Source organism: Marmota marmota, unplaced genomic scaffold (genome assembly GCF_001458135.2).
Source record: "Marmota marmota marmota unplaced genomic scaffold, marMar, whole genome shotgun sequence".
NCBI lineage: Eukaryota > Metazoa > Chordata > Mammalia > Rodentia > Sciuridae > Marmota > Marmota marmota.
In genome coordinates this window covers 60,655,411-60,671,513 of record NW_025999900.1, presented here as the reverse complement: position 1 = coordinate 60,671,513, position 16,103 = coordinate 60,655,411, and the positions used below count along the sequence as shown (strand labels likewise).

General features: G+C 36.9%; 1 protein-coding gene across 5 annotated transcripts in view; it reads right to left on the bottom strand.

The window, feature by feature from the left end:
- Papola (poly(A) polymerase alpha) overlaps positions 1–16,103 on the bottom strand; it is a 61,827-nt gene that overhangs the window by 45,337 nt on the left and 387 nt on the right. For 4 of the 5 annotated variants that reach the window (XM_048799296.1, XM_048799298.1, XM_048799297.1 and 1 more), the window contains exons 2-3: positions 680–853; positions 227–293 (exon numbers count right to left, since the gene is read on the bottom strand). In XM_048799296.1, the coding sequence (XP_048655253.1) occupies positions 227–293; positions 680–853 (241 nt within the window). Of the gene's footprint in view, positions 1–226; positions 294–679; positions 854–15,847; positions 16,027–16,103 lie in introns of those variants that run through there. The other variant, XM_048799302.1, reaches the window with a different exon arrangement.

Genomic DNA, 16,103 nt, shown 5'->3' with positions numbered 1-16,103 from the left:
TACTTAAAAAAATTTCTGAGTTCAATTTTTCTTGCTTTTCTTGTTCAATATTTCTTCAAAATAACCAGAAACAAAATATGTGAACTTCGGTCAACAGTCTAAAATGATCTCTACATTAAAGACTTTAAATTCTCAAGTAAAACCAGGTGATATAAGACACCTGAACTGCTATGTTCAGTTAGCTATATAGAACAAAATTTCTTTGTATACAAAAGAAGAATCTTACCTTGCTTTCACTGATTTCTCGTATCCACTCTTTCACCAAGTTATTTAATTTTCCCAAAATTAAAATCCTGTGGATAAAACAATTGTCAAGTATCAAGATGTTTGTGATTCTATGTCATTACTGGTTAAATGAAAAGACATTTTAAATAGGTGGTTTCCTAAGTTTTATGTTTTTAAGTGATCAGAAACATATACTAGTTAGCTATAGGCACTGTTACACTGGGGAAAACATTTCTTCTGATAAATTTTGTACTATAAAAACCAAAAGCACCAAAAATCAAAACTAAGAGAACAGAGCTCTATGTAGAAAAAATTAAAGGTGTCTCTCCTAAGTATCACTTTTATCTGAAACAAATATATAGCTAACCCTGATTAACTAAGTAGTGAAGGCCTCAAATTAATTTCAACAATAAAAAATTACAAATTAAAATATGTGTGAGGTGCACACTCATACCTGCGCTGCAGCTCCTCTTCCTCTTCAAAAACCCCAAAGGGTTTCAAAGTCTCGATTAGTTTCTGTGTAAGTATGCAGTCAGTCTCCTTGGGGGCTGCTAAGCTGATAGGAGAAGTAATGCCATAGTGCTTCTGTGGCGGCTGTGTTTGTTGTGATCCCTGCGTCGTAACTGGACTAAAAATGGAATTGGAAAAAATTACTGCAAAAAAATTCTACAATTTGAAACCAAGCAACATGACTAGAAAAACTACTTTAGCAAAATATACTTCTAAACATAGTTTGCTCCCTGCCACAACTCCAATTTTTTTTTGTTTGTTTTTGTTCAAAAGACATTTTTGTAACAAGAGGTAACTTAAAGTAAGTGACCAAAAAGAAATTACTTTTCAGCAGGGCCCAGTGGCTCAAGCCTGTAATCCTAGTTACAGGTTCAGAAAGGAAGATGGCAAGTTCAAGGCCAGCCTAGGAAACTTAACCAAACTGTCTCAAAATAAAAAAGGGCTGGGGATGCAGCCCAATGCTAGAGCACTTGCCTAGCATATAGCAGGCTTTGGGTTCCATCCCTGGTATTAGGAGGAAAAAAAAAAAAGAAAGAAAAATTATTTCTCCTTGTCTCCCAAGGAGTTTAACTTAGTCACATCCTAAGTATCTAAATAAATAAGAATTCAGACCAAATATATTATTAGACAAAATGTGATACAGAATACAATAAACTTTTGAAAGAATCTACTCACTAAAAAGGAAACAAAATCCTTTACATTGTTATTTCTAAATTACTGATAAAACTTTGAACAAGAAATATTTTCACAACATAAGACTCCCCAAATGGAACATAACATAAAGCTCACACATAGCACAGCAAACCGTACAAACAAGTACAACTTGTGAGAAAACCATATTCATACTAAGCTTATTACTAATTTTCTTTTTTAAAAAATTGTAGCTGTAGATGGACAGAATGCCTTCATTTTATTTGTTTATTTTTATGCAGTGCTGAGGATCTAACCCAGCCTCACACATGCTAGGCAAGCGCTCTGCTGCTGAGCTACAGCCCCAGCCCTTATTACTGATTTTTGGAAAAAGAATAGAGGCTCAGAAGGCTGAGAGAGGAGGATTACAAGTTCAAAGTCAACCTCAGCAATGTAGCAAGGACCTAAGCATCTCAGCAAGACCCTGTCTAAATAAAAGACAAAAAAGGACTGAGGCCAGGTACAGTGGGTGCACACCTGTAATCCCAGCAGCTCAGGAGGATTTCAAGTTCAAAGTCAGCCTCCGCAAAAGTGAGAAGCTAAAGCAAGTCAGTGAGACCCTGTCTTTAAATAAAATACAAAATAGGGCTGGGGATGTGGCCCCTGAGTTCAATCCCTGGCACCAAAAAAGATTAAAAAAAAAAAAAAAAAGAATCTGACAATATTACACAGGTAAGTCGCATGAAAAATTTACCAACAGTCACTAGGTTCTAGTCAACAATGTGACTGATTAGTATCTTTTATCTTCTAATATTAACACAGATCAAATAATGCTAGGAAGCCCATACTGTTGTTACCCATTGGGCTGAATGTGGTATGCACTCTAATCAACATTTTATGTTCTCTTTATATGATGTTTCAATATTCATAAAGACTATAGTAACATTTCCTGAATAAACATAAGATTTATTGTCTTTGGCAGTAATCAATTCATGTCAGATCACTGCCTTGTACTCCTCTAAATGAAACTGCCTAGCTATGAAAGGCTGTGATGCTAATTCACAAATTCATGTGGGATCCACATGAAAAAGCACCAAGGATTTTCTGAAAAATGGAAGAAAAGTTTTATTTTCCTAACTTATGCTACTATCATTAAAGTATACATATTAACTTATACAAAACTAAACTCATACTGGCATCTTGGTTACTATATATTTTCATTAATCACCAACAGTTCTCAGAATTCTTCAAAACAAACCACAAAGGTAGCCCTCAAAACTGCCTGACCACACCCTCCTCTCACAACACATACTAATAATTTCAGATAAAATATTTATATGCTTATTTTTTGAAGTTTTACTCTTTCCAGATTTACTAGGGTATAATGGTATGCCCAAAAGGGGGAGGGAGACAACATATAAAATTTGGTGAGTTCAGAAATATGCACACACTTTTGTTTCCATCAACACCACAATCAAAATAATAAACATATCCATTGTCTCCAGTTGCCTTGCGTCCCTTTATTTTATTTTGCTTTGTTGTGGCAGGGTACAACACATGAAATCAGTGAATTTTTAAGTGTACATTAAGTTACTGTTGAAGAATTTTAATTGTTACAAAGTACACTTACCTCAAATCCTAGCATAACTGCATTCTCTTGTGCAAATAAACTATAGTTTTCATGATCATGCTAGAATTACCAGCACTTTTATAAATGATGTGAACATAAAGGGCAGAAATGAAAATGTAAAGTTCATTCTATCCAGGAGAGATTTGATTCAAGCAAAGAAAGCTTTCAAGTCAAATTTAAGTTTCATTAGCTTCAATCAATAAATCTGTTTTGTACAAATAATATGTTTTTTCCATATTTTTCTCCATTCTGAGGGGTTGTATTCCTTACTAGTTCAGTTTGGATCATCAACAAAACATGAATACACATTCTTTGTGGAATTAAGATTCCTTTTTATCTTTCCCATTTTTCCAAATATTCAAACTTTTCATTGTCTCAAACACACACACATACACACACACACAAAAAAAAATCCAATGTTCAGAAAGCTCCTGTCTACTTCAACTATCTTGCTATAATAGCAGAATACAGATTCACATTTATAAATTCACACAAAATTAGCACAATTTGAAAAAATTACTGATATCTACATTAGTCTCCACATTTTAATATTTTGATGGGAAAATAAATCATATGCAAGTTAGAAATTTTCTCCCTTTAAAATGTAGTAATATCATCCAGCCTTGGTATTGTAAGTATATGACCATACCCATTTGTTCTGATTCAAAACAATTATAAAACACATACCTACATACCTGTAGAACATCTATATCAAGTAAGAACATGCATAAAATAAGTAAAAATAAACCCCCTCCCCAAAAAAATGAAGCTTAAAAGATAGTTGTGGCTCCAATAAAGATGGTTGCTAGATACTTTGAGTGGCCTAAGGAGAAACAGTAACCATTGTTGTACTAGTAGAGAAGTCTCATTTCTTCCATTTATTAAATTTTTTTTTTTGGTGGGGATTGAACCCAGGACCTTGTGATTCAAGAAATAACACATATAATACATACCTAGAGGCAAGCACTCAACCAACTGAGCTATATCCCCAGCCCTCTTCCATCTAAATCTAACATTAGAAATGAGAATAGGTAGCCAGTCACAGTGGACAGGTATACATACCCGTAGAACATCTATATGAAGTAAGAATATGCATAAAATAAGTAAAAATAAACCTAGCTCTAGCATGAGGGAGGCCCTGGGATCTATCTATTGGGATTGGTGGAGGGAACACATACTAGATGTTAAATATAGAGTAATAAAAACAATTTCAGGAATCTTTTCATTGTTGATCTGTTTCTAACAAAGACAAAAACATATACTTAACACTGGACAACTGGGAACATAAGCCTCAGAAAAAGAAGGATTGTTTTACTTGTCTCCTGGAACCGTACATTAGACTACTACCCACCCCAAGAAGGCAAAGCTCCTCCTTCCATTCCTGAAAACATTAGACTTCTGCCCATGTCTATCTTTCTCTAGAAACACTTCTAGAAATGTATTTAATTTTCTTCATACAGTAATCTACTTTAAAAAGAAAATTTCAACAATGTATGTAAAACAACGAAAAATATCAACACATAAACCTACAATATGATGATTCACTAAAATTTCTTATTGGGGCTGGGTGCAATGTGCACACCTATAATCCCAGCTACAGGGGAGGCTGAAGCAGAAGAATTACATTCCAGGCCAGCCTGGCCAATTGATCCAGATTGTCTCAAAACAAAAAATAATAGGCCCTGGGTTCCGTGGCACAGGCTTATAATCCCAGAGGTTTGAGAGGCCAAGGCAGGAGGATCACAAATTCAAAGCTGGCCTCAGTAACCTAGCAAGGCCCTAAGCAACTTAGAGAAACCCCGTTTCTAAATAAAACATAAAAAAGGGTTGGAGATGGGCTCAGTGGTTAAGTGCCTCTGGGTTCAATCCCAGGTACCAAAAATAAATTAATTAAAAATAAAAAGGGCTGGGGATATACAGCTAACTGGTACAGTACCTTTGGGTTCCAGCCCAAGTATCACAAAATAATAAAAGAAAACAAGTACATATGAGCTTTTCCTGAGCATCATTTATTTTCATCTTATGAATGTGATTTGTATTTATGTCTAGGATACTGCTTAAATAAATACCTAAGAATGAAACTGGTGCCCATCCAGCAAGTTCTATACTCTCTAAAAATCATTACATTTCCATAATAACTAATGTTTAGTGCCCTAAATTTTTGCTGTTTTTTTCTCTAGCCTCCTTCTAACTTTTCATCCACCTCTGATGAAAACATCTTTGTAGTTATTAAATATGTAACTAAAGCTTCTTAAGTCTTAATCCTTCATAGGATTAAATAAAAAATAAAAATACATATATACACTTATAGGGTTTCTTTTGTTTTTTTGAGACAGGGTCTTGCTAAATTGCTTAGGCTGGTCTGCAACTTGTGGTACTCCTGCCTTAGCTCCCAAGTTGCTGGGATTATAGGCATGCACCACAGCGCCCAGCCCTACACATATCAATTTTGCCCCCTCAAAATCACATGACAGCCAAGCATTACATACACACATACACATAAAGACACACACACGCACCCCTACCTCTTCTTTTCAGGTTTAGGACATATTTTTTTCAGAATTTTTCCCTCCTCAGAATATGGGCTATTCTCCTTATATGTTCTATATAAAGTTGGCCTTTAAAATATATCAACCTTTTTTAATAGTAACAACATTCTATGTAGCTAATGCATTACAACTATTCTAGTTCTTATCCTTGGCTATCTTTATGCCACTCCTTTCCTCTCCCTTGCCAGAGAGGTCCATCACATACACTTGGATTTACCTAGAATTTATTATATCTCTTCTCTACTTTGAGTAACAAATTATGAAGCTAAAAACTCTAATGCATTTATAACACTAAAGGGCTGTAACAAAACATGAGTTTTCCAATTAATGTTGGAAAAAAGGGTATTCCTTTAGCCACATTAGGTTGTTCAAGACCTAACTCTAATAAAGATACTCTAGCTACAAAGAATTACTTGACTTTTATGTAAAATTAGCATGACTGTTGGCTGTTTATTTTGGCTAGATATTTATTTCAAATGTTTGGGCAACCAATTTTAATTAATATGCACAAAATGAACTATCAAAAACAACCTAGGAGTCAGTTATGGTGACCCATGCCTGTAATCCCAGGGGCTTAAGAGGCTGAGGCAGGAGGATCACAAATTCAAAAATAGCCTCAGCAACTTAGCAATGACCTAAACAACTTGGTGAGACCCTGTCTCAAAATAAAAAATAAAAAGGGCTGAGGATGTGGTTCAGTGAATAAGCACCACTGGATTCAATCCCTGGTACCAAAACACACACACATACACACACACCACACCCAAACTTGGTAATTGTAAAACTAACTCAAATAGTACAAATTCCTATAATTTGTTAATTGTAATTTAGCAGCCATGCATTCAAACAAAGTGTTATCAATGTCTGAATATATTATAATGATAATATTATACATTTTAAGTCAAATCTAAATTCCTCATTATTTCAAAATACTTAAGAATTACAACCAGGCATGGTGGTGCACACCTATAATCCCAGCAATATGGGAGGCGGAGACAGGAGCATTGCAAGCTCGAGGCAAGTCTCAGCAATCTAGTGAGAACTGTCTCAAAATAAAACAGAAAGGTTGGGGAAATTGACCCTGAGTTCAATCCCTATACCCACCCCCAAACACACACACAAAAGAAAAAAAAATTGTATAAGTACTAAGAGAAAATGAAGAATAGTATTTTCAGTGCATAATTAAGACAAAACATAAAAGCCACACCCCAAAACAAATTGTGTTATACAATTTATGTAACAAAAAATACATCAGTAAGAAAGGTTACAGCAAATAGTAGGAAAAACAGAATTGTTAAATAATGTTTTAAAAAGTGTCACTTCAAATCAGGGAAGCTAATTAAAACCAACAAACTAGAGAAAAACAAAATCTTTACCAACTAAACATTCAGGGAAAACAAGAGACCATTGTAAACCTCCAATGTTAGCAATGGTGTTAACAATATGCACTCCCAATGGAAGTGAACTTTTGGCATATCACTTAAAAAACATCTGGCAATATTCATCAAATATTAAAACGCATATGCCAATTTTAAAAGTTTATAGCAATTTATCTTAAAAACATCAGGACAAGGGCTGGGGTTGAATGTAGGCACTTGCCTGGCATGTGTAAGGCATTGGGTTTGATTCTAAGCACCACATAAAAAGAAATAAAATAAAATAAAGGTCTATCAACAACTAAAAAAAAAAAAAAAAAAAATACTAGGACAATTTGGGCACTGGGATGCATGACTAAAATCCAAGCAACTCTAGAGGCCAAGGGAGGAATATCACAAGTTTCCCAGGCCAGTCTCAACAATTTAACAAGACCCTCAGCAACCTAGTGAGAACCTATCCCAAAGGGCTGGGGATGTAGTTCAGTGGTAAAACATGCCTGGATTCAATCCCTAGTCAAAGATACTGAAGGTTGTTCACTGGACGGATCCCTGTATGCAATACAGTAAAAAAAAAACAGGAAGCCACCTAAATACCATCAACATAAGATTAATTACAGTACATGCTTACACAATAATACTATGCCATATAAAAAGGGGGTAGTCAGCACATGCAGTAGCATGAAAAGATGCACACAAAATGTCAAAAAAAAAAAAAAAAGCTGCAGAAAAATTTAAAACTACACTGAGATTCTATTTCACTCCAGTGAGAATGGCAAGAAACAAGTAACAATAAATGTTGAGGAGGATATGGGAACATCATACTCATACATTGCTGCAAATTGGTGCAATAACTCTAAAAAGAAGTATGGAGAGTCCTTAGAAAACTTGGAATGGAACCACCATTTCACCCAGTTATTCCATTCCTTGGTGTATACCCAGAGGACTTAAAATCAACATACTATAGTGACAGAGTCACATCAATGTTTATAGCAGCTCAATTCAAGACTGCTAAGCTATGGAACCAATCTAGATGTCCTTTAACAGATGAATGGATAGAAACTGTGGTATATATACAAAATGGAATATTACTCAGCCCTAAAGAAGAATGAAATGATGGTGTTTGCTATTAAATGGATGGAACTGGAGGCTATCATGTTAAGTGAAATAAACAAATCCCCCACACCTCCACCAAAAAAACAAAACAAAACAAAAAACCAAAGGCCAAATGTTCTTTCTGATATGTGTATATATGCTAACACATAATAGGGGGCAGGTAAAAGAAGTTCAATGGGTCAGACAAAGGGGAATGAAGGGAAGGGCGAGGGGATGGGAATAAGAAAGACAATAAAATGAATAGGACATAACCTTCCTATGTTCATATATGAACATGCAACCAGTTTAACTTCACATCATGTATAACTTCAAGAATGGGATCCTAATTTGAATAAGTTATACTCCATGTATGTATAACATGTCAAAATACACTCTATTGTCATGTGTACCTGAAAAAAACAAATAAAATAAAATAAAAAGTAAATCACTTTACTGCTCCAAAACACTTAACCCAATTTCCCTACAATCATTTTCTCATTTAAATTACTTTTAACAGAAAAGTATTGTAATCATAACTATATATGAAAGACGATGTTAAAATCAGAAATACGGGGATGTTTAAGATAGCTTCTGTTCTGAATAACAATGAGAAATTTACTCTGGGATTCAGATCCTTAACAATAAATGCAAAATAAAAGCCTGAAAAAAAATAAAGAAGTATGGCTACGCAGAGAGAAAATAGGCAGTTTAGGCTGATAACACACAAAGGACAACATCATTTCCCCAGTGGCATTTTCCCAAACATTTAATGTTTTAAGCACTTTGCCTCACCCCAATTTATACAAAGTTCAGACTATTGATGAATGAATCTCTGTCTCCTAATGTTGGCATTTGGAACAAGTTGTGGTCCATGCTATCAACAGGGTCAACTTGTCTAAAAATTTATAGCCCCTACCCAACAGAAAATAATTTTATCATTTCTATGATAAAGTTAAAATTGAAAGCTTAACTTGCTAGACAGTCTTGTTTAGAAGCAATCAGATAAACTAAAACAACTTCTTGTATATAGGTAATTTGCTGTCCAAAGGTCTGACCTTAAACATAATATGTGCATTCAGGTTAAGCAAAGAAAAAGAGTTTGGATGGAGAAGGAAAGAAGTATTTCTCTAAAGTATCTTAATGTACAAAATATATCATCCTCTTTCACAAGGCATAGCAAATAATGACAGAAACTCAAGAGTCAAGCATATAACCAAGGTAATCTATTTCCTAAGAAATTATTCTAAGGTTGGACGCACTGGCAGATACCTTTATTACAGGTACAACTGAGGTAGGAGGACCCCCAAGTTCCCCAGCTAGTCAACCTAGAAAGACCCTGTTCTCAAAATTTAGAATATAAATAAAGGCCTGGGAAGTGGCTTCACAGTAGAGGACCCCTAGCTTCAATATCAGAATGAGGGTGGATTGGGGAGGGTGAGGATAGCTGACCACTTGTTCTGTGTTAAATTGAACTAAGTATGTTTAGAACACAACTGCATTCTTGAAAAATATATTCAAGGTGGATGATCCAGCCAATATTTAGTAGGCAGCATCAGAGGATCAAACAGAGAGGTAAATTTATGCTCAATGGGAATGAAACAGGATGAAGCACAAGGTCAAACAAGGTTGATTATGTAGGCAATAGGTACTTGCTATTCAATTACTACAATGGCCATATTACTATCCTCCCTTCCTAAAGGTACTTCTGAGGGCCCCACTGCCTTCTTTCTCCTTACTATCTAGGAGAAATTAAACAACAATAACCTCAGATTCTCAAATTGCAGCACTCCTGTATCAACCTGCCAAGTACACCTTGAAAATGAAGGCAATATAAAGAGAAGCTGAAAAAATATATATTAAAATGTGTCAGAAAAGTAAAAAATATATAAAACTCCAAGGAAACCCATCAATCTGTATAATTAAAATGTACTAATAAAAAAATTATTAAAGCATAGTTTTATACATTAATGCCAGGAAATGCAATTTAAACATTTCAGGTGACCAAAATGACTGTGATACTACTCTGAATCCCAAACTGTAGAAACTAATAAAATACAATGAGCTGGTTTCTGGATGAAATATAGGTTAATATGAATTTGCAAAATAACTCCGATAGAAGAAAGAAATGACATCTAACAAATCCCTCACATTTTTTACTTTCCCAAATCCTTAAATTCCAGGCTGAGGATGTGAGTCACTGATCCCCACAGCCCTGGGTTCAATCCCCACTATCACCAAAAAATAAAACGCTAAATAGGACCAAATACTTAAATTTCCACAAATAAGAATGTGGAAAACTCTGGCCTAATACCCAAAATTCCCACAGAAGCATCTACACCCAGTCACTAAAAATACTTGCCGGGTACTGTCCATAGTCCCAGCTACCTGAAAAGCTAAGGCAAAAGCTTCTCTTGAGCCCAGAAGTTCTGAGCCAGCCTGGGCAACAGTCTAGGAGCAAAGAAGAAAGACAATGGAAAAGGGAAAAAGGAAAAGGGCCGGGGCCGGGATTACCTACAAAGATCTTAGGTTCTACAGAATATATTACACTGTGTGTATGTAAGTATATAGTATGGTATCTGTAAATAGTTTGATATTTAAATTTTTTTCTGTACCAAAAATCTTGAGCTTGGACATTTTTTTTTGAGATGGGTGTCCCTATGTTTTCAGGTTGGACTCAAGCAATCCTCCCACCTCCTGTCACCCCAGCACTAGGACTGTAAAAAGGACTTCCTTTTGACTGAAAATGTCCAATGGATGGCCAAAAGCAGGATTAAAGACTTGGCATCTCTGCCTGCATTTTGCATTCGTCTTCTTTGCTCCTAGTCACCTTGGATTCCAGGAACAAGATATGATAGATAAATATCTTTTGATGAGTTCAAGTTACCCACAGTTAACAGCAATTTCTTATCCAGGACAAGGCCCTGCCTGCCCAATCCTGAGATAACAGACAGACCTGATCAACATCGCCTGCTTTGGCAGCTGTGCAATCCCTCCAGCTATGCAGACCCCTCACCATTGCCCCTATTCCCCTTTCTATGAAACTTCAAAGTCATTTTTAGTCTCTGGAAGACACAGCTAAGGGCACCGGTCTCCTGTGTTCCTCATATAGCCATGCTGATAAAAGTTCCTTTCATGTTTTTCACCATTACCTTTTCTGTTTGGTTTTTGGGGTGACTGATCAGATTTGATTTGTTGGATTTTCAAAGTCTGGGTTCTGGCCTAGGACTCTGGTATCAGGACTACAAGTTAGCACCATAGCACCTTGGGAAAAATGGTCTTAAAATGTAAACTGACTCCAGCTGAACTGATCAAACATGGTTCTCAACAGAATCCACAAAAGATGGGATAAGCATGGAAACCAGAACTAATTTAAACACCAATCTACAATTTAGCACCCTCAAAAACTTGGCCAAGGGGATACTTTCAGCCTCACTTTAATCTATTTTAAGAGGAACCAATACTTCCAGCAACACTACTGCCTTGTAAATCATAAGCCAAGATTATGCAATTATTTAAAAGCTATTGAATAGGGCACAGTGGCACATGCCTAAATCCCAGCAATCAGGGAGGACAAGGCAGGAGGATCCCAAGTTTGAGGCCAACCTGAGCAACCAAGCATTAAGAAATTGTCTCAAAATTTAAAAGGGGGCGGGGGAGGCTGGGGTATAGTTGGTGGTAAAGTATCCCAGAGTTCAAACCCCAGTACCACACCAAAAAAAAAAAAAAAAGCAGCTAGAATACTGAAAACACAGAATAAAAAACAAAAGAAATGAGAAACAGCTAAGAATCCAAATGGTCTCATTTTCTAGGAAAGTAGTTTTTATAAATGTGCCTACATGCAAATGAAGGTGATAAATTTAAGTGTAATGGTAACATAAAGTTGACTTAGTTACCAAGGAATGGAATGTTCCGATGAACCAAAACACTTTGAAATTTATGTTATTAAATAAGAAGGCTTTCACTTTAGGAGGAAAATCAAGAAATAGGAATTGAATAAGCTCATAAACTTACTCCATCTACCATCTTCCATCTCAATTTCTCTACTAAAAAAGCATGACCTGAAAACACTCTTAAAGATAAAAACACCCCACATTCCAAAACCATTCACTGAGTAGCAAGCAATTCACTACAAATGCTCCAAAATCTTAAAACAAAGAGTCAGAGGCTGAGGATACAGAAAAGTGGTAGTCTATGAGGCCTCATGTTTAATCCCTAGTCCTGTCCCCACCTCCCCAAAAAACTAGTTATGATAATAAAGCTAAAACAATCCCAACCCTTTGTAATCTGTTGCATTAACATCTGACCTACCATTTTCAGCAAGATAAGTAAGACCTATAAAGAAAAGTATCATGTTTTCTCATATATGGAAGCTGGGAGGGGAGGGGTAGAGATGCAATGAAAGTAAAGGGGAGATCATTAGAGTAGAGGCAGACAGGGGAGGGAGGAAAGCTGGGAGACACTGGGGAGTAAAATGATAAAATTATGTTTTTATGTATTATGAATATGCCACAATGAATTCTACCATTCTGTATAACTAATATGTAAATAACAAAACTCTGACCTACTCTGTATTCTGAATGTACCTTTTAACCAGGTATGACTTTATTACATCATGACTGTCATTTAGAAAATAATGAATTCACTGAATTCCAAATACTGACACACATTATGCAACATCAAAAAACCTACATCCATTAATACCATCACTACCTGGACACAGTGGCATATGCCTTTAATCTCAGCAGCTTGGGAGGATGAGGCAAGAGTATCCAATGGTCAGGGCTAGCCTGGGCAACTTTGAAAGACCCTCTCTCAAGAAAAAAAAATTAAAAGGGCTGGGGATATAGCTCAGCATCCTAGGTTCAATCTCCATTGGGGGGGATTCATCACCAATATCATCTTTTAAGTACTGGGAAGGTGTCACATTCACAATTACAGAAACAAGCTTTCCAAAATTCCAATTTTTGCTTAAAAGCTCAATTGTTTTTACTGGCTACAAATACTGTCAATTGTTTTCTTTTTTCTTTGGGGGGGCACCAGGGATTGAACTCAGGAGCACTCGACCACTGAGCCACATCCCCAGCCCTATTTTGTATTTTACTTAGAGACAGGGTCTCACTGAGTTGCTTAGGGCTTCGCTTTTGCTGAGGCTGGCTTTGAACTCACAATTCTTCTGTCTCAGCCTCCAGAGCCACTGGGATTACAGGTATGAGCCACCACACCTAGCTAGCTGTTTTCTTGAAGTGACAGGGGAGGCTCAACTAATTAGCAAAAAGTTCCTGGTAAATATTCAAACTTGAATATCAACAGTTCATCACCAGTTCAGGTAAAGGAGCTCCATGGGGGAGGGGGGGGAGTAGGTTAAACTGGGTGTGGTAGCACACACCTGTAATCCCAGCAACCTGGGGGAGGCTGAGACAGGACTGCCAAATTCAAGACCAGCCTTAGCAATTTAGTGAGGTCCTAAGCAACTTAGCAAGACCGCCTCAAAATAAAAAATTTAAAAGGCTGGGGATGTGGCTCAGTGGTTAAGCGCACCTGGGTTCAGTCTCCAGTACCAAAAATTAAATAAACAAAACCACTAGATTAGCTTAGAAGACAAACCAAACAAGTACTCTTCCTCAAAAATCACTATTCTACTTTCTATTATCAAAGCATATTAAAAAGACAACCTCATGGGCTGGAGTTGTGGCTCAGTGGTAGAGCACTTGCTTGGCATGTGTGAGGCCCTGGGTTTGATCCTCAGTACCACATATAAATAAATAAACATATAAAATAAAAGACCCTCAGTATCACATATAATTACATAAACATAGAAAATAATAAAAGACACTTTTTAAGGATGAAAATTTAATTTTTTTTCTTTGTAGAGCTAGGGAATCAAATCTAGGAGCACTCTACCATTGAGCCCCAGCCCAAATAAACTTTGTGATTTTTGGTACTGGGAATTGAATCCAGACATTGCCACCAAGCTACATACCCAGTCCTTTTTATTATTTTCTTTTAAGTTTTGAGACAGGTAGGGTCTTGCAAAATTGCGAAGGCTGGTCTTGAACTTATGATTCTTCTGCCTTAACCTCTAGTGGCAAGCACCTACATGCCCAGCAAATTAACATTTTTTAATGCTTCATCAAGAACCTTCTGAACTGTGTAGTAAAAAAATATGACATGTACAATATGGAGCCACCTCTGCCTTGACTGATCCTAAGGCACTAGCAGCATTACTCAATTACTCACCATTACTTTCACACTATCAGTGCAAATGCCAGAAGTAAAAGACATAGTATCTCATTATTATTAAAGATCTTAGGTACCCTCTAAAAGGATCTCAGTGACAACCTTCACTCCAGGCATCCACAAATAGCACACAAGAAACACTGCTATAAGTATAGTTACTAACCAGAAGATCCTAGTTCTACCTTTTATGGCTACATGAAACTACCCTAATTCCCTTTCTTGTGACAGCTTCCACAATGTTTGGGAGAAAATCTCTAGTCTCCCCTTTAGCAAGACTTAATGTCTTTTCCAGTAATTTCAATATTCTTTGTGGCATGAATGCTTGGTCATTGATGTTGATTACTCTCCTTTATGTCCTTTTATTTAAAGTATGATAGCCACAACTCAAGTGATTTCTTTTTTACATTTTTACAGAGATTATATTAATCCTCTCTATATTATTCTAGTTTTCATATACTCATTTTGCTGAAGTGAAAATTTAATAGAAACTTATACCTTCCTTCCTCAAAGAATGTTAGAAAAAAGCAGGTGCATTTAGATTTACTTGAAATTGCTCTATGAAACCATTTTCTTTAGAGTATACATTTCCTCCATTTTTATTACTGACATAATTATCAAAATTAGGAGTCCCTTTTCAAAAATAGCAATGAACTGTAAGCTAACACTAAATCATCATGACATCATTTGAACATTTCTCTGAATTCCTTCTAAACTGAAAAACTGCCACAAAAAATCTTGTTTGATCTGGGCTCCCCCCAGGGCATCTTTTTCCAATTCCATGATAATATGAATCAACAGAAACCTCACCAATTTTAAATCTTTACTAAAAAAGTATTCTAATTACAAAAATAATTTGAGAGGTCTCTATACAAAATATCAGGGGTGAGTGAGTGAGGCTGGGGCACAAGAGGGAGTCAGAAGATACTTTTTTTCAAATAATTATGTAAAATGCGATAGATGTCATTAAAGGCATGTGTCAAAATTAAAGTCTCACCTTTAAAGACACGCACATATTTACTTAACTTTTACATATATATATATATATATATAAATTTCTTTTTTCTAGTTATAAACTATATTTCCAAAAACTAAATTGTTCCTACTTTCACAAAATTAAGCTGACTTAACACTGGGTGCCTAGAAACCATAAAATCTTTACCTTGAATTTGATTTAAACAAAACGTCAACTGTCAATGACACGCTTCGTTTGGAATACAAAGATGAAGAAAACTCAGCCTTTCCTCTTTTTAAAAGGGGCACTCTAAACACCTCAAAACTGGAAGGAATGCAGTCTCACAGAGGAGGCCTCTACGCTGCTGAATATAAGCAGAGTAAAGGCTCTAATCTACTTTTTGATCCCAGAAACAAGTTTTCAAACTGCATCTTGTTCTTAGGAGGAAAAAAAGAGGGAGAGAAAACTTTTTAAAAACCTTGTAGGGCTACGTAAGTACCCGCTGTAGGCCTAGCGGATCAGAAGGGGTCAGGGAAGCTCTAATAAGGCTGCAATCGGGGGCGGAGAGGAGCGTCCGTGGGCATCGAGGGCGAAGGACGCCGAGGGGAATCCCGTGACCCACCCGGACGAGACCGAGCACACGCACCGGGGGCGCCCCGTCCCGGAGCACCGGGAGGCCGCGGCGGGGCCGCAGGAGCGGGCCTGGAAGCTCAGACCCCGTCTCACCCGCGCTCACGCAGGTTTGCACAAGGGAAGCGGAAGTGGGTAACTCAGGCGCACGACAGGGGCGCTCAGAGAAAGGGAAGAACGAAGGGGCCGGACGGAGGCTGACGCGCCGGCGGCGGCGAGGGCGAGGAGGCGCGAGCGCAGCGCCCACGAGGAGCGGGCCCGCCAGCCGCGCT